The sequence below is a fragment of the Bos grunniens genome, chromosome 5 (genome assembly GCF_055505025.1).
Source record: "Bos grunniens cultivar Pamir isolate PY7600 chromosome 5, Bosgru_T2T1.0, whole genome shotgun sequence".
Lineage (NCBI taxonomy): Eukaryota > Metazoa > Chordata > Mammalia > Artiodactyla > Bovidae > Bos > Bos grunniens.
Genome location: NC_141169.1, coordinates 116,224,620 through 116,237,601, shown reverse-complemented (window position 1 = coordinate 116,237,601; position 12,982 = coordinate 116,224,620). Strand labels below are relative to the sequence as shown.

At 55.2% G+C, this 12,982-nt stretch overlaps 1 protein-coding gene across 5 annotated transcripts in view; it reads right to left on the bottom strand.

The window, feature by feature from the left end:
• The window catches only part of PARVB (parvin beta), a 114,996-nt gene that overhangs the window by 31,449 nt on the left and 70,565 nt on the right, over positions 1–12,982 (bottom strand). For all 5 annotated transcript variants that reach the window (XM_086403217.1, XM_086403214.1, XM_086403219.1 and 2 more), the window contains exon 4: positions 6,082–6,184. In XM_086403217.1, the coding sequence (XP_086259343.1) occupies positions 6,082–6,184 (103 nt within the window). The remainder of the gene's footprint in view (positions 1–6,081; positions 6,185–12,982) is intronic.

Genomic DNA, 12,982 nt, shown 5'->3' with positions numbered 1-12,982 from the left:
AGCAGGAAAAGGAGGGGCGGGGAGGTCAAGGATTCAAGCGTGGGTGTCCCACCTGGGAACATCCTATGCACAGAGAATGGACAGGATGATTCAAGGTGCAGCTGGGGAGGCGAGGAGGTGACCTGCAGGGTCCGGCCCGGAGGTGAGGAGGCTGGGCCAGCGGGCTCCGGGGGGAGGAGGACTTTGATGAGAACACAGGAAGGCCTCAGATGTGGCCCCTGCCTCCTTGCACCTTGCATGCCCGCCATTGTTCTTTTTCTAGTGCTCGGACACCACGGCGAGAAGGATTATGAGATATTCAGGTCCCTGCGACTCTTTTCTCACCAAGAGGGAGCAGTCAGGAGGAGCCGACAAACACGGTCACGTCTGCTCCAGATTCGTTTACGGAGACTAAGACTCGACTTCCCTGGTGGCTCAGCTGGTAAAGAATCTGCCTGCAATGCGGGAGACCTGGGTTTCTTGTCTGCGTTGGGAAGATCCCCTGGAGAAGGGAAACGCTCCCCACTCCAGTATTCTGGCCTGGAGAATTCCATGGAATGTATAGTCCATGGGGTCACAAAGAGTCGGACACGACTGAGCGACTTTCACTTTCACTAAGCCTCGGGCTTCGAGCCTTCATTCCCCTCCTGGGTGGGGCCAGAGGGACCCCTCACTGCACTCCTGTTGAGGGGCAGGCGAGAAGGGCTCCTCATTCACTCATTCCCAGACTCGGGGGTTCCCCGATAGGTCGCCTCTGCAAAGCAACAGACAGGACATCACAGGACATAATGAGATCAGGAACCCGGACGGTGATGAGAAAGTGCTGGGCACAGGGCCTGACGTGCTACGAGCCTCGGGCACGGAGGTACCTAGGGCGGTGGCACTGCTGTGAGGGAGGTGCAAAGGCCGTCACGTCCAGGCCAGGCACAGGCAGGGCTTCTGTTTGGCGAGTGGTCCCCAGCAAGGTTCTGTTTAAGGTGTCTTCTCTGGAGGCCCCTACTACTTCAACACAGTCTCCCCACATCCTCCCCTCCCTCAACCGGCACAAGAAGAAGCAGTTTAATAGCCCCCTTCAGGATCCTGTGATGACACGGCAATACCTGCTGGGCTCAGGACACGCCTTCACTTATTCATTCATTCATTTATAGAACAGTTACTGAGCATCTGCCATGTCCAGGTGCTGTCCTAGAGCCGGAGGCAGCACAGACCAGAGAGGGCTCTAATGGGGGGGTCATGGGGGGGTCAGCCACAGCTGAAGGGCATCGGCTCGTGTAGGGCAGGCTGTGCCGGAGGCAAGACAAAGCAGCTCAACAGAGGACGGAAGTGACTCTCGTTTACGCATTTTCATCTCCCCCCATCTGTATCTAATAGGTCTGAGCTGAACAACCCACCGCTGTCTGTCTACATGCGTGCTCACTTGCTCTGTCAGTCCGACTCTCTGTGACCCCCATGGACTCTGCCAGGCTGTAGCCCGCCAGGGTCCTCTGTCCACGGGATTTTCCCAGCAAGAATACTGGAGTGGGTTGCTGTTTTCTCCTCCAGGTTGTCCATAAGACCCTCCAAGGTCCCCAGGCGCTCAACAGCCAGGGACAGGAGGGAGCAGAGGCCCCTGGGGAAGGAAGCAGGGCTGCAGAGAGCCTCGCCCACCGGGGAGAGACGGGGAGCCGGGCACGTCTCTGCGGTCCCTTCCAGCCAAACCTGCAGACGGAACGTCCCAGGGGAGGAGAGGTCGTCAATGGAGAAGGGAAGGAAAGGGCAGGAGCCCGCTAGAGCTGCCATCACAAAGCACCACGGGATGGGTGACTTAAATGTAGAGATTGCTTCCACACCGTCCCGGAGGCTAGAAGTCCAAGATCAAGGTGTCAACAACGTCAGTCTCCTCTGAGGCTTCTCAAGGATGTCGGCTTGCAGACATCCTCACCTGGCCTTCCCTCTGTGTGTATATGCATCCTCATCTCCTCTTCTTAAAAGGACACCAGTCTGAAGGGTTTAGGGCCCACCCCAGTGACCTCACTTTAACTACAAAGATGCTGTCTCCAAATACAGTCCCATTCTGAGGTCTTATGACTTCAGGAGGGACACAGCTCAGTTGATAACAGAAAACAAGGCAGTTGGTTGAGGCTGATGCTGCCTGAAGCCACGTCTCAGGAAACTCCCCCTTGTGGGACAGAAGAGGTCCTTGGCGGCCCGTATCACCCGCATCCATCTGCCCACTGATGGGGCTTGCAGGAGCGGCTCAGGGCTTTGGCATGGCCAGGACCCCTCTCTCCAGAGCCTGGGAAGAGCCAGAGGAAGATGGGGTGGGCTCTTGAGGGGGCAGGAAAACATGGGCGAATATGGGGCTCTGGATACTTATTACAGGAGGAGGCGCCTGCCTTTCCTCCAGGAGAGGAGAGAGCCTGAGTCCGAGCAGGACGGCAGCCAGCCCGGGGGCCCCTCACTGCCCATGGGTGGTCCCCCCAGACAACACTGCCCATGCAGGAGTGTCACCCCCTGGAACCTGCCCTGGCAGGGGGTCTGGCAGCTGCTCCCGGAATCCACTCTTAGGGAGAGGGATGCATTCGGGGGCCTAGTGGTGACCCACAGCTGGGTCTGCTGTCTGTCCTCATCTCCCTCCCCCTGGCTCCTCCCCGCTCCTGGCTGGACCTTTTAGAATCCTGTCCTGGTGCTTCCTCTGACCACAGACACCCCACCCCGCCCCAGGGCTCTGTCCCCAGACCTCTTCTCTCTACAGAGTGAATGAAAGTCGCTCAGTCTTGTCCCACTCTTTGTGATTTCACGGGTTATACAGTCCATGAAATTCTCCAGGTCAGAACACTGCAGTGGGTAGCCTTTCCCTTCTCCAGGGGATCTTCCCAACCCAGGGATAGAACCCAGGTGTCCCTCATTGCAGGCGGATTCTTTACCAGCTGAGCCACAAGGGAAGCCCAAGAATCCTGGAGTGGGTAGCCTATCCCTTCTCCAGGAGATCTTCCTGACCCAGGGATGGACCCCACGTCTCTCACATTGCAGGCAGATTCTTTACCAAGCCCAGAAATCAGGTTTTGGCCTTGACATTCAGCCAAGGTCAAGTTTTAGCTTTCTGTCTTTGGAAAGCAAAGAGCTCAGTGCCTCCATCAGTGTCACTGCTGGCAGTCCTGGGCCCCAGGGTCAGTGATCCCGTTGGTTACTGCCGCACCTCATCAGCGCAACAGCATCATTAACATGACCCGGCAAGACCTTGTGAAGTTCCGTTAATATCTGGATAGTCTCCTCTATTGTTCTCTTCTTCAAACAAAGTGGTGTGTCAAACCACTTGACACACAGGAGATTTCAGAACTGCCTTATCAAGGAGCACTTATGCAAGATAGTGAAACAGGATGGAGCTGCAGCTCCTCGGGAATAAAAAGGCTGCCTGAGCCAATGCCGACCTCTTGTTATACATTACAGATAACCAAACGGATGCAGCAGGACTCACGGACATCACAGCCCCTTTGGAGCAAGTCTCGCATTTGCTGAGACCAACAGAAGAGGGGACCCAAAGGGTGTGCCTGGAGCAGACAAGGACTTCCTACGAGTTACCTCCTCTCAGATGCGGCTGTGGCCCTACTCCAGAGAGGGTGCTGGCATCCTTTCCCGGCATCTACGGCTGAGATGCGGAGGCACCTTGAGAGCCAGACTCCCAGGATCACATCGTTAGATCTAAGGCTTAGGGACACAATTTTGTCAAGTGGCTGGGTGATGCATGCAAGAGGAATCAGAAACAGAAGAGTGAATGAGCACCACACTTTTATGTTTGCTTCTGAAAATATTAGAAAGTATCTTCTTTGGGCAGTGAATAAAGCAGAGGTTCAAAGGACTATTTCAATAAAGCAGCATCATCACCAACAGCTAGGTCTTCAAGTCCAGGAGTCGGGGGAAGCTAGGTCTTTACATAGAGAAGGAAGGAAGGAGGCTGATGACCCTGGGCAGCTTCACCACCAGCTGTGGTGGACAGGGTCAGCCCAAGACCCACGCCCTCCTCCGTCCTCTGCTGAAAGTAAGCGTCTATCATCACAGATGTCCATTTCAATGGCCTCGAGAGCAATCAAGCACGCGACGCACTGAGAACCGCTGTACCGACGATCAGCTTGAAGCAACAAAGCTCCAACCACCATTTTTAATAATCAAATGGTGACAGTGACTAAACAATCTTGACAACGATTCAGATTTGCTCTTACATCAAAGAAGTTCATTCTAAGAGGTGCGCTCTCTGCTTAGCCAAACAGAGGCTTAATCCTTGGTCCAGGGCGTTCAGCCAAACACTGAATCTGGACACTCCCTGCGAGTGGGGGCACCTGGTCCCATGGTATTAACCATCTCAGCCATGCCCGCCTCCACTCTCTCCCTGCGGTTGGCCTGGGTAGGATGGGCATCTCAGCCCTGGCAGATGGCACACCGGTCTCCCCATCCCCACCCCCCTCGCTACTCCTGAGGGCTTTCTCATTCACCGGTTGCTCAGGCCACAATCCTGGCCATCAGTGTTCATGTCTCTGGCAGCTTTAACCTCCAAAATATCCTCTACTTCCACCCCACACCGAACCACCCCAACCAACGCCCGGGGCGCCGTGACAGTGCTCTGACTGACTCCCCCATCTTCCCCTCCTGACCCCGCTCCCTGCCGTTCTGCATTCAGAAGCCTAAGCGACCTTTTAAAGCACAAACTGCGATCTCAGCACGGTCCTGCCCACATCCTCAGGGGGCTTCCTGCCGTGTGTAATAAAAGCCTCTGTCCACCAGGGCACGTGGTCTGTCCAGTGCCGCCTCCTGCAGCCTCCTTCCGCTGCTCTTTAAACACTACAGACTCCTCCTCTCTTCAGAGTCCGGGCCTGGAAGGTTCTTTCCATGCCAACTGGTGCAGAAGTCGGCTGGGAGGTCAGCTCCCCTGGGGGCTGCCCCAGACCACCCAGCCTTTGCAGCCCACCCAGCTCCGCCCCTTGGAAACCTCTCTGATTCTCTCCATAGTGCTTGGCACTCTCTCTCTGTTGTGGCCACACCATACGGCTGGTGGGATCTTAGTTCCCAGACCAGAGATGGAACCCACACAGCCTGCAGTGGAAACACAGAGCCCTAATGAGTGGACTTCCAGGGACGTCACAGGCATTGTCTTAGACCGTCAATTTGTGTCTTAGAGCATCAATTTGTGTTCACAACAGTTCTCTCTCTCCCCTCTGGCAGAACAGGCATCGGTGGTGGGGGCATGGGGACCTTCCTCTCTTATCACCACTGTCTCCACACCCACCACCCTGCGGGTGAAAAGGTGTTCATTCAGCAAATGGAGGAACAACCAGAAGAGACACACCTTCTCCTTCCTCACACGCTTTCCAAGGACTGACCGAACAAGGACACCACGTCTTCAGAGCCGGGTACGTGACACGGTCCCCACGGCCTCTCAGGCCTCCCCCCCCACCGCAAGATCACATTGTCTGTAAGCACTGCTGTGCAGAGTGTGCAAACCAGCCCGCGGGGGCCGGGCTTGAGGAAGGACACAGAGGCTGAGCCGAGTCCACGACCCGGGCAGCTGCAGAGGCTGCATCCTGCAGGTCCAGGGGCAGTCCCCTCCCCATCAGTCTTCTTTCCCTCAGGATCTCCCACACCAAAAGCACCCCCTAAATCCCAGGTCCCTGATTCAGACCCCCCTGCCCCCAGCACATCCTTGCGAAGCAAAACGCGACCCACCCCAGTGCTGGTCCCGCCTGGAAGGAGTGACCCTTCAGGTGGTTTGTGGGGAGACCCCTGCACAGGACAGCACATGTCTGTGGGGTCATTAAGGGGCAAGGAGAGTGAGCAGGTCTGCACCCCACCAGGGCTGCCATGGACCACTAGGAGGTGAGTCCCAGTGGACACCAGGGCTGGGGTGGACCATTAGGAGGTGAGTCCCAGTGGACAAGGGAACACTGAGTCTTCCAGGCCACCCTCACTGGGACCCGAGAGAGGGGACCTGGAGCCCAATCGAAGCTGAAGGCCCAGGGACACCACCTGGGAGCCGAGGGCTCAGGCCCACAGCTTATGGACAAGTGACCAATGTCACCACGTAGAGCATGGCGTGGTCCAGCTCCGAGGCCGCCCCTCCCGGGGACTCACCCAGCAGCTTCTGCAGCACCTGCCCGTCGTACAGGTCCTCCTCCAGCTGCTTCACGATGATCCTCTCCTCCACCAGCACGTCGTTGATCCAGTCGATGAGGACCTGCGGGGGGACAGGCGTTACGGCCTCACTGGTGCCTGGAGGGCCAGGCAGTGACTAGAGCACGTGCAGAGGGGGAGACGCCCCCAGGTCAGGCGCCGGGCAAGTCCAAGGGGAGAGGCCAGCTGCTCGCTGCACCCCCCACCCCCACCAGGCTGCCGGGGGTCCCGCGGGATTCACAGGAGGCCAGGCGGAAGGTGGCACTGGAGGGAAACTGGCTGCCTCCCAGAGGGGGACTTGGGTGTGTGCGAAAACTCAGCCGAAGGAGATGATGGTATTCACCACAGCGTGGGAGGCGAGGGGAGCAAATGAGGAACCATCAGTAACACACACGGCCCGAGGCAGGCCAGCGAGCCATAAAACGTCCACACCAGTCCTGCCCTTAATATCCACGTCAAAACCACACGGACCTAAAGCTACAAAGAGCAGGGGATCCCGAGTGGCCGCTGCTCACGGCTCTGAGAACCGCCTCCCGGGGCACACTACTTTTCTAAGGCTTTCCTGAGATAGAAGCCACATTCCACACAACGCACCCTGTTAAAACGTGCGACTCGGCGGTTGTCAGTAGACTCACAAAGTTGTACAACGGGCACGTCGCCCTCTGAAGGACAGTTCCATCCAAAGGAAACCCCGTACCGTCAGCAGTCACTCCTCCTTCCACATACCCCCAACCAGCTCCTCCCAACCACAAAACTGCTCTCTCGAGGGTTCTGCCTGTTCTGGATCCTTCATATGAATGGGAACCGCATCACACGTGATCTTTCGTGTCGGGCTTCTTTCCCTTGCTGCTGCTGCTGCTAAGTCGCTTCAGTTGTGTCCGACTCTGTATGACCCCATGGACAGCAGCCCACCAGGCTCCTCTGTCCACGGGATTCTCCAGGCAAGAACACGGGGGTGGGCTGCCATTTCCTTCTTCTCTCCCTTAGCATGATGTTTTCAAGGTTCACCCACGTTGTGGCACATGCCGGGGCCTCGCTCCTTCTTACGGCCGAGTCACAGTCCGTTGCTCAGAGAGACACACTTTACAGATTCATTCACCAGATGATGGGCTTGTCACCCCTTTGGGCCTGGTGTCAGCCGAGCTACAACGAACACGGGCGTGCAAGCTTTACGTGAACACACGTGTTGATTTCTCTAGACCAGCCTTTTCTCAACAAGCTTGCCTTCAATTCACAGAGTTTATATCATAAAAGAAGACAGTTTCAACTGTGAAGATATCTATGGAGACACAGGATTCCCACTGAACAGAATCTCATTTGGCTTACGCTGCTTAAGGCGCTTCTCCTCAAAATGAAAGCGATGCCCTGAACAGACTTGATCAAAAATGTATGTAGTCCACGGCTTCCCTGTGGAGCAAAACCATAAAACTGTCTAACTGGTCCCAATGACCTCCTGGAGATGGGCACTGATTGGTCCTCTCGGAGAGAAACGGAAAGAACACAAATCCAGCCTAAAGTGTCCTCTGTCACCCTCTGATACCACGCCATCTGCAAAACCAGCCACGAAGCAAATTTCTGTGGAGTATGTTCTATTTTCCCTCTAACTCAGAAATATTAAATCAGACACACAATCCCATGAAGAATAGAAGTAAAAGTAAATTAAAGGGAGGATGGGAGGAAGAAAGAGGTGCGCAGCCCTGTGGCATCCTGGTTCTGCCAAAGCCACCCCAGCAGGGGGGGTGGGAGGGAGGTGGCTCCACGCTGCAGCCCTCCTCCGTCCGCCTTCTTCAGGGAGGGAGCACCGGCCTGGGAGGCTGGGAGCCGGACGTTCCCGCCCAGCGGCCTTCTCTCCCCGCCTCCAGCATCCTTCTCCCATCACCCAGCTCCCGCCTCCTCTCTGACCACCTTCTCAGTGTGCTTGTGTGTGTGTGTGTGTGTGTGTTTGGGGGGTCCCCATGACACCTTCCCATCGTCTGGATCTTCAAAGGAAATAGCCCTGGACAGCTCCTCTCCACTCTCTTCCAAGGCTAGCTCATGCCATCCCATGACATCCAGTGCTTCCCTCCCGGTCCCAGTAACCCCCTAAAGGTCCAGCCCCGTCTGCCCCATCCTCCTGCTAGTGTGTTTCATGAGCATCTCTGACTCAACGTGCTGCTTCCCCCCACCGACTCCCAAATCTCCTCCTTATCTGAGAAGCAAACAGGATACTGTGCTCCAACTTCAGGAGCCTGGATGCCACCCCTTCATTCCTTCATCCCACTTCCTGACTGCATCCACTCCTCACCATCTCCTCTCCCACCGCCTTCGTCCCAACCCCCTCCCTAGGCCATTGCCACAGCCCCGCTGACCAAGCATGCTGCCTCCTCGCTGGTGCTCTTCAGATCCCCAAGCTCCTCTCGCCCCGGGCTTTTGCACACGCTAATCCTTGCAGCCTGAATGCACCTCCTCCTGCCTCCCTCACTGGCTGGCCAGCTCTCACTCATCCATCAGGTCTCAAGCTCCGTGATCATCCTCTGAGCACTCCCCACACACCCCACCCAGGCCACATTCCCCAACACGGCTCTCACTGCACTCAAGGGCCTTTCCCCAAACCTGTTCACGTTTGCAGTGAGAACACAACTTCATTTGTAACTATCTCCCTGCTGGACTTGAAGCTCCATGAGGGCAGAAACTGTGACCTCTTGTCTGTGGCTCTGTCTCCAGCACCCAGTGCTCACCGCCTGGCACTGAGTCCATCAGTTAACCTGCTGAGCACCCACTGTGTGCCGGTCAGTCAACCTGCTGAGCACCCACTGTGTGCCGGTCAGTCAACCTGCTGAGCACCCACTGTGTGCCAAGCCGAGCCCGTCAGTCAACCTGCTGAGCACCCACTGTGTGCCAGTCAGTCAATCTGCTGAGCACCCACTGTGTGCCAGGCCGAGCCCGTCAGTCAACCTGCTGAGCACCCACTGTGTGCCGGGCCGAGCCCATCAGTTAACTTACTGAGCATCTTCTATGTGCCGGGCTCTGGGAATAAATCAGGTGAGGACTCTATCCTTGAGGATCTTACCTTTCAATCAGACATTACAAGACAAACAAATGCACACACTGTCGGGTTGTGATCGATGTTACGGAGAAAAATAAGTCAGAACAGCGTGTTAGTCATTCGGTCGTGTCCAAATCTTTGCAACCCCACAGACTGTAGCCTGCCCAGCTCCTCTGTCCATGGAATTCTCCAGGCAAGAGTCCTGGAGTGGGTTGCTATTTCCTTCTTCAGGGGATCTTTCCGACCCAGGGATCAAACCCAGATCTCCCACACTGCGGGCAGATTCTTTGCCATCTCAGCCACCAGGGAAGCATGGGTGGCACAGAGGTAAAGAGCCCACCTGCCAATGTAGGAGACGCAAGAGACGCGAGTTCAATCCCTGAGTCAGGAAATGGCAACCCACTCCAATATCCTTGCCTGGAGAATTCCATGGACAGAGGAGCCGGGCAGGCTACAGCCCATGGGGTCGCAAAGGGTTGGAGGTGACTGAGCAATCACACACACACGTCAGAATACAGTGGAGAAGCCTGACAGGCACAGCTCGGCCAGGTGACCAGGTCAACATTACAGGGTCAGTCATGTTGTCACATGTACCCTGGTGGGATGAGATGAGGGACCTTCACCTCTGTGGTCTCCCGCCCCAAACCCATGACTCTGAGAAAAACATCAGACTAAACCTAATAGGAAGACACCCTACAAAACCCCTGCCCGGCCCTCCTCAAAACCAACATGGTCATCAAAAACAAGGCAAGCCTGAGAAACTGTCACTCCCAGAGGAGCTCAGGAGGCAGGATGACTAACGTCACGTGGGTTCCTAGACGGGACCAGAAAAAGTATCTCTGCTACACACTAAGGAAACTGGAATAAATGGTGCGCGTTAGTCAACAGTGATGTATTCATGCTGGTTCATTAATACAACAAATGTACCATGTTGATCTAAGATGTTAATAACAGGCGTAAATTGGGTGTGGAGATACGGGAACTCTTACACTATCTTTGCTATTTTTCTGTAAATTGAAAATGGTTCTAAAAAATAGTCTCTGAAAAAAATTAGGCAGAGTTTGGGGCTAGAGAGGGCAGAGGGTGGCATCGTCAACTCAGTGGACGTGAGTTGAGCAAACACTCAGAGATAGTGAAGGACAGGGGAGCCTGGCGTGCTGCGGTCCACGGGGTCGCAAAGAGTCGGACACGACTGAGCGACAGAACGACAGCAGCACCAGAGCCAAGCGGTCACATTGGACCAGCTCAAGGGCCGGCACTGAGGACGTTTCTTGTGCCAGGCCGTGGGGCCAAAGGAGGCTCAACTTGCCCCCTCCTCGCTCCGGGAGTGCAGGTCCAGCCGGGGGACAGAGATGAAGGGTGAGCACCAGGCATCATGAAGAAGGCTGACCTGAGGGGTCACAGGGCCCCGGGATCAGAGGAAGCAGCAGTGTTCAAGGGTGGGATAGGAAACGGCTGAACAGAAAGTGGGTGCCTGTGGGGGCGGGAGCAGGCAGGCCTGGTATCCAGGGTGGTGAGATCCCGGCCACGGAGGAGCGATCTGCTGTCACAGCGTGGACCCAGCAGGGAGGTCAGGAGGGGCCGGAGCCCATGGAGAGGCCACCAAACAGCCTCCACGCTGGGCTGGAGTCCCAGACAACCACAGCTTGGCCACGCTGCCACCGGACCAGGGGCACAATTCCAAACACCACGCTTTTCCCCCTAAGACCCGAGACCCGGCAGGTCACCGGTGGTGGCTCTCAGAGGTTGACCCAGCACCCTCTCCCCCAACCCAAGACCCCAAGACCTGGCAGGTCACAAGTGGTGGCTCTCAGAGGCTGAATACCCAGTGTCCAGACCCCCAAACCCAAGACTCTTGTGTCTATGAGTCCACGGGGCCTTTTCCGGACACTTAATGAGATTTCATTGGTTTGTAATTTTTTGCAAAGTATATGATTTAAATTTAAGGCATAAAAGTGCAGGCTTTGGGATCCTAACCCCCTTTTTGGTCTCCGAAGCCCCCCTTCCGGCTTCACTCCGGTCAGAGGGATTCCCTCCCAGTTCTCCCTGCTTCTCACCTGCCGACCCCCTGCCTGGGCAGCTTTCCCTTCCTCCCGAACACCCTGCCCTTCCTTGGGCCCTCACAGCTGCCACAGAGAGACTGGGAGCCTCCTGGGGCCAGGGACCCCCGTCTGCTGTCTCAAACTGCCCCCCCCACAGCACCCAGCAAAGCCCGACAGATGCTATAAATACCAGGTGTGCGTGCCTGCTCAGTCACTCAGCCGTGTCCAACTCTTTTGCGACCCTGTGGACTGTAGCCCACCAGGCTACAGTCCATGGCGTTTCCCAGGCAGGAATACTGGAGTGGGTTGCCATTTCCTCCTCCAGGGGATCTTCCCAACCCAGGGATCGAACCCATGTCTCTTGGGTCTCCTGCAATAGCAGGTGGATTCTTTACCACTGGGAAGCCCAGGTAAACAGGGACGGCTAATGAGGCTCCCAAGGTGGTTGATCACTTTTGGCTAACAATTTAAAAGATTTCGTAGGCAGAAGTTTAAAGTGCCCCCTAAGACCTCAACGGTCAGGCCCATAGGATCCCTCGGACAGCACAATGATGGGGCTGTACCCTGTGATCAGGCTGTTATGGGACATCTGACCTCAAGAAACAGAGATTGTCCAAGGGCCTGACCTCATCAGGGGAGCCCTCTGACTTTGGTTCCAGAGGTCAGAGATCCAGAAGCCATAGAGGGATCCAGGAAGGGGAACGCCGGCTGTGACAGTGGAGAGTGAGGTGGGTGTCTGCAGGAGCAGAGTCAACTTCTGCCACCCCAGAGCCTCCAGTAAAGCACTCAGTGCGACTGGCACCCTGATTTCAGCCTCAGGAGACCCTGAGCAGAGGACCCGGCCAACCACACTGATCCCTGGACCTCAGAACTATGAGCTAACTAATAGATGTTGCTTTGGGCCACTGAATTGGTAAAAATTAATTTACACAGCAATAGAAAACGAATACAACCAGCAATCCACTATCACAACGCCAAGCACGAGCCTCACCGACCAGGAACAGTATTGCCTATAAAAACAGTGCGCTGCTCACGTCTGGGGTCTGCGCTCGAGACCCAGCTCCACTGGGGTGTTTGCTGTGTGACCTGGGGCCAGCCACTTCACCTCTCTGGGGCTTCAGAGTCTTCACTGAAAAGAAGACAGATCAGTTCCCACCCTCTGTGCGCTGTGTGACCTGGCAATTTCCTTCCCAGAAGTTTCTCCCAAGGTGCCAGTCCAAACATGCTCCTAGACATTTTCTAGCTCAGAAGCGATTCCAAATTTTGTGTGGAAAAAGCTGAATGCACAAGAGAAAAAAGCCTGGAGGGATGCAAATTAAACAATTGCCACTGCCTTCTGTTTGATTTTTACATCTTCCAGGTTTTCAGCAGTGTATATTATTCGGTAATTAGAAAGAATAATAATAGATGCCATTTATAAAAATTAATCACTATCCAGATGGCTTCTCTGCCGAAACTGACAAGCAAATCCTAAAATGCAAATGGAAAGTCAAGAGACCCCACAAAGCCAAAACAATCTTGAGAAAGAAGAAGAAAATTGGAGAACTCACACTTCCTGATTTCAAATCTTCCTACAAAGCTAGAATACCAAAACGTGACACAGAGGTCAGTGAAACAGAAATGGGAGCCAGAAATAAACCTCACACTATGGTCAACTGATAATCCGTGAGTGGGCTGAGACAATTCAATGGGGAGAGAACGGTCTTTTTAACAAATGGTGCCGGGACAACGGGATATCCACATGTGAAAGAATGAAACTGAACCCTTCCTTTATACCACATGCAGAAATCAACCC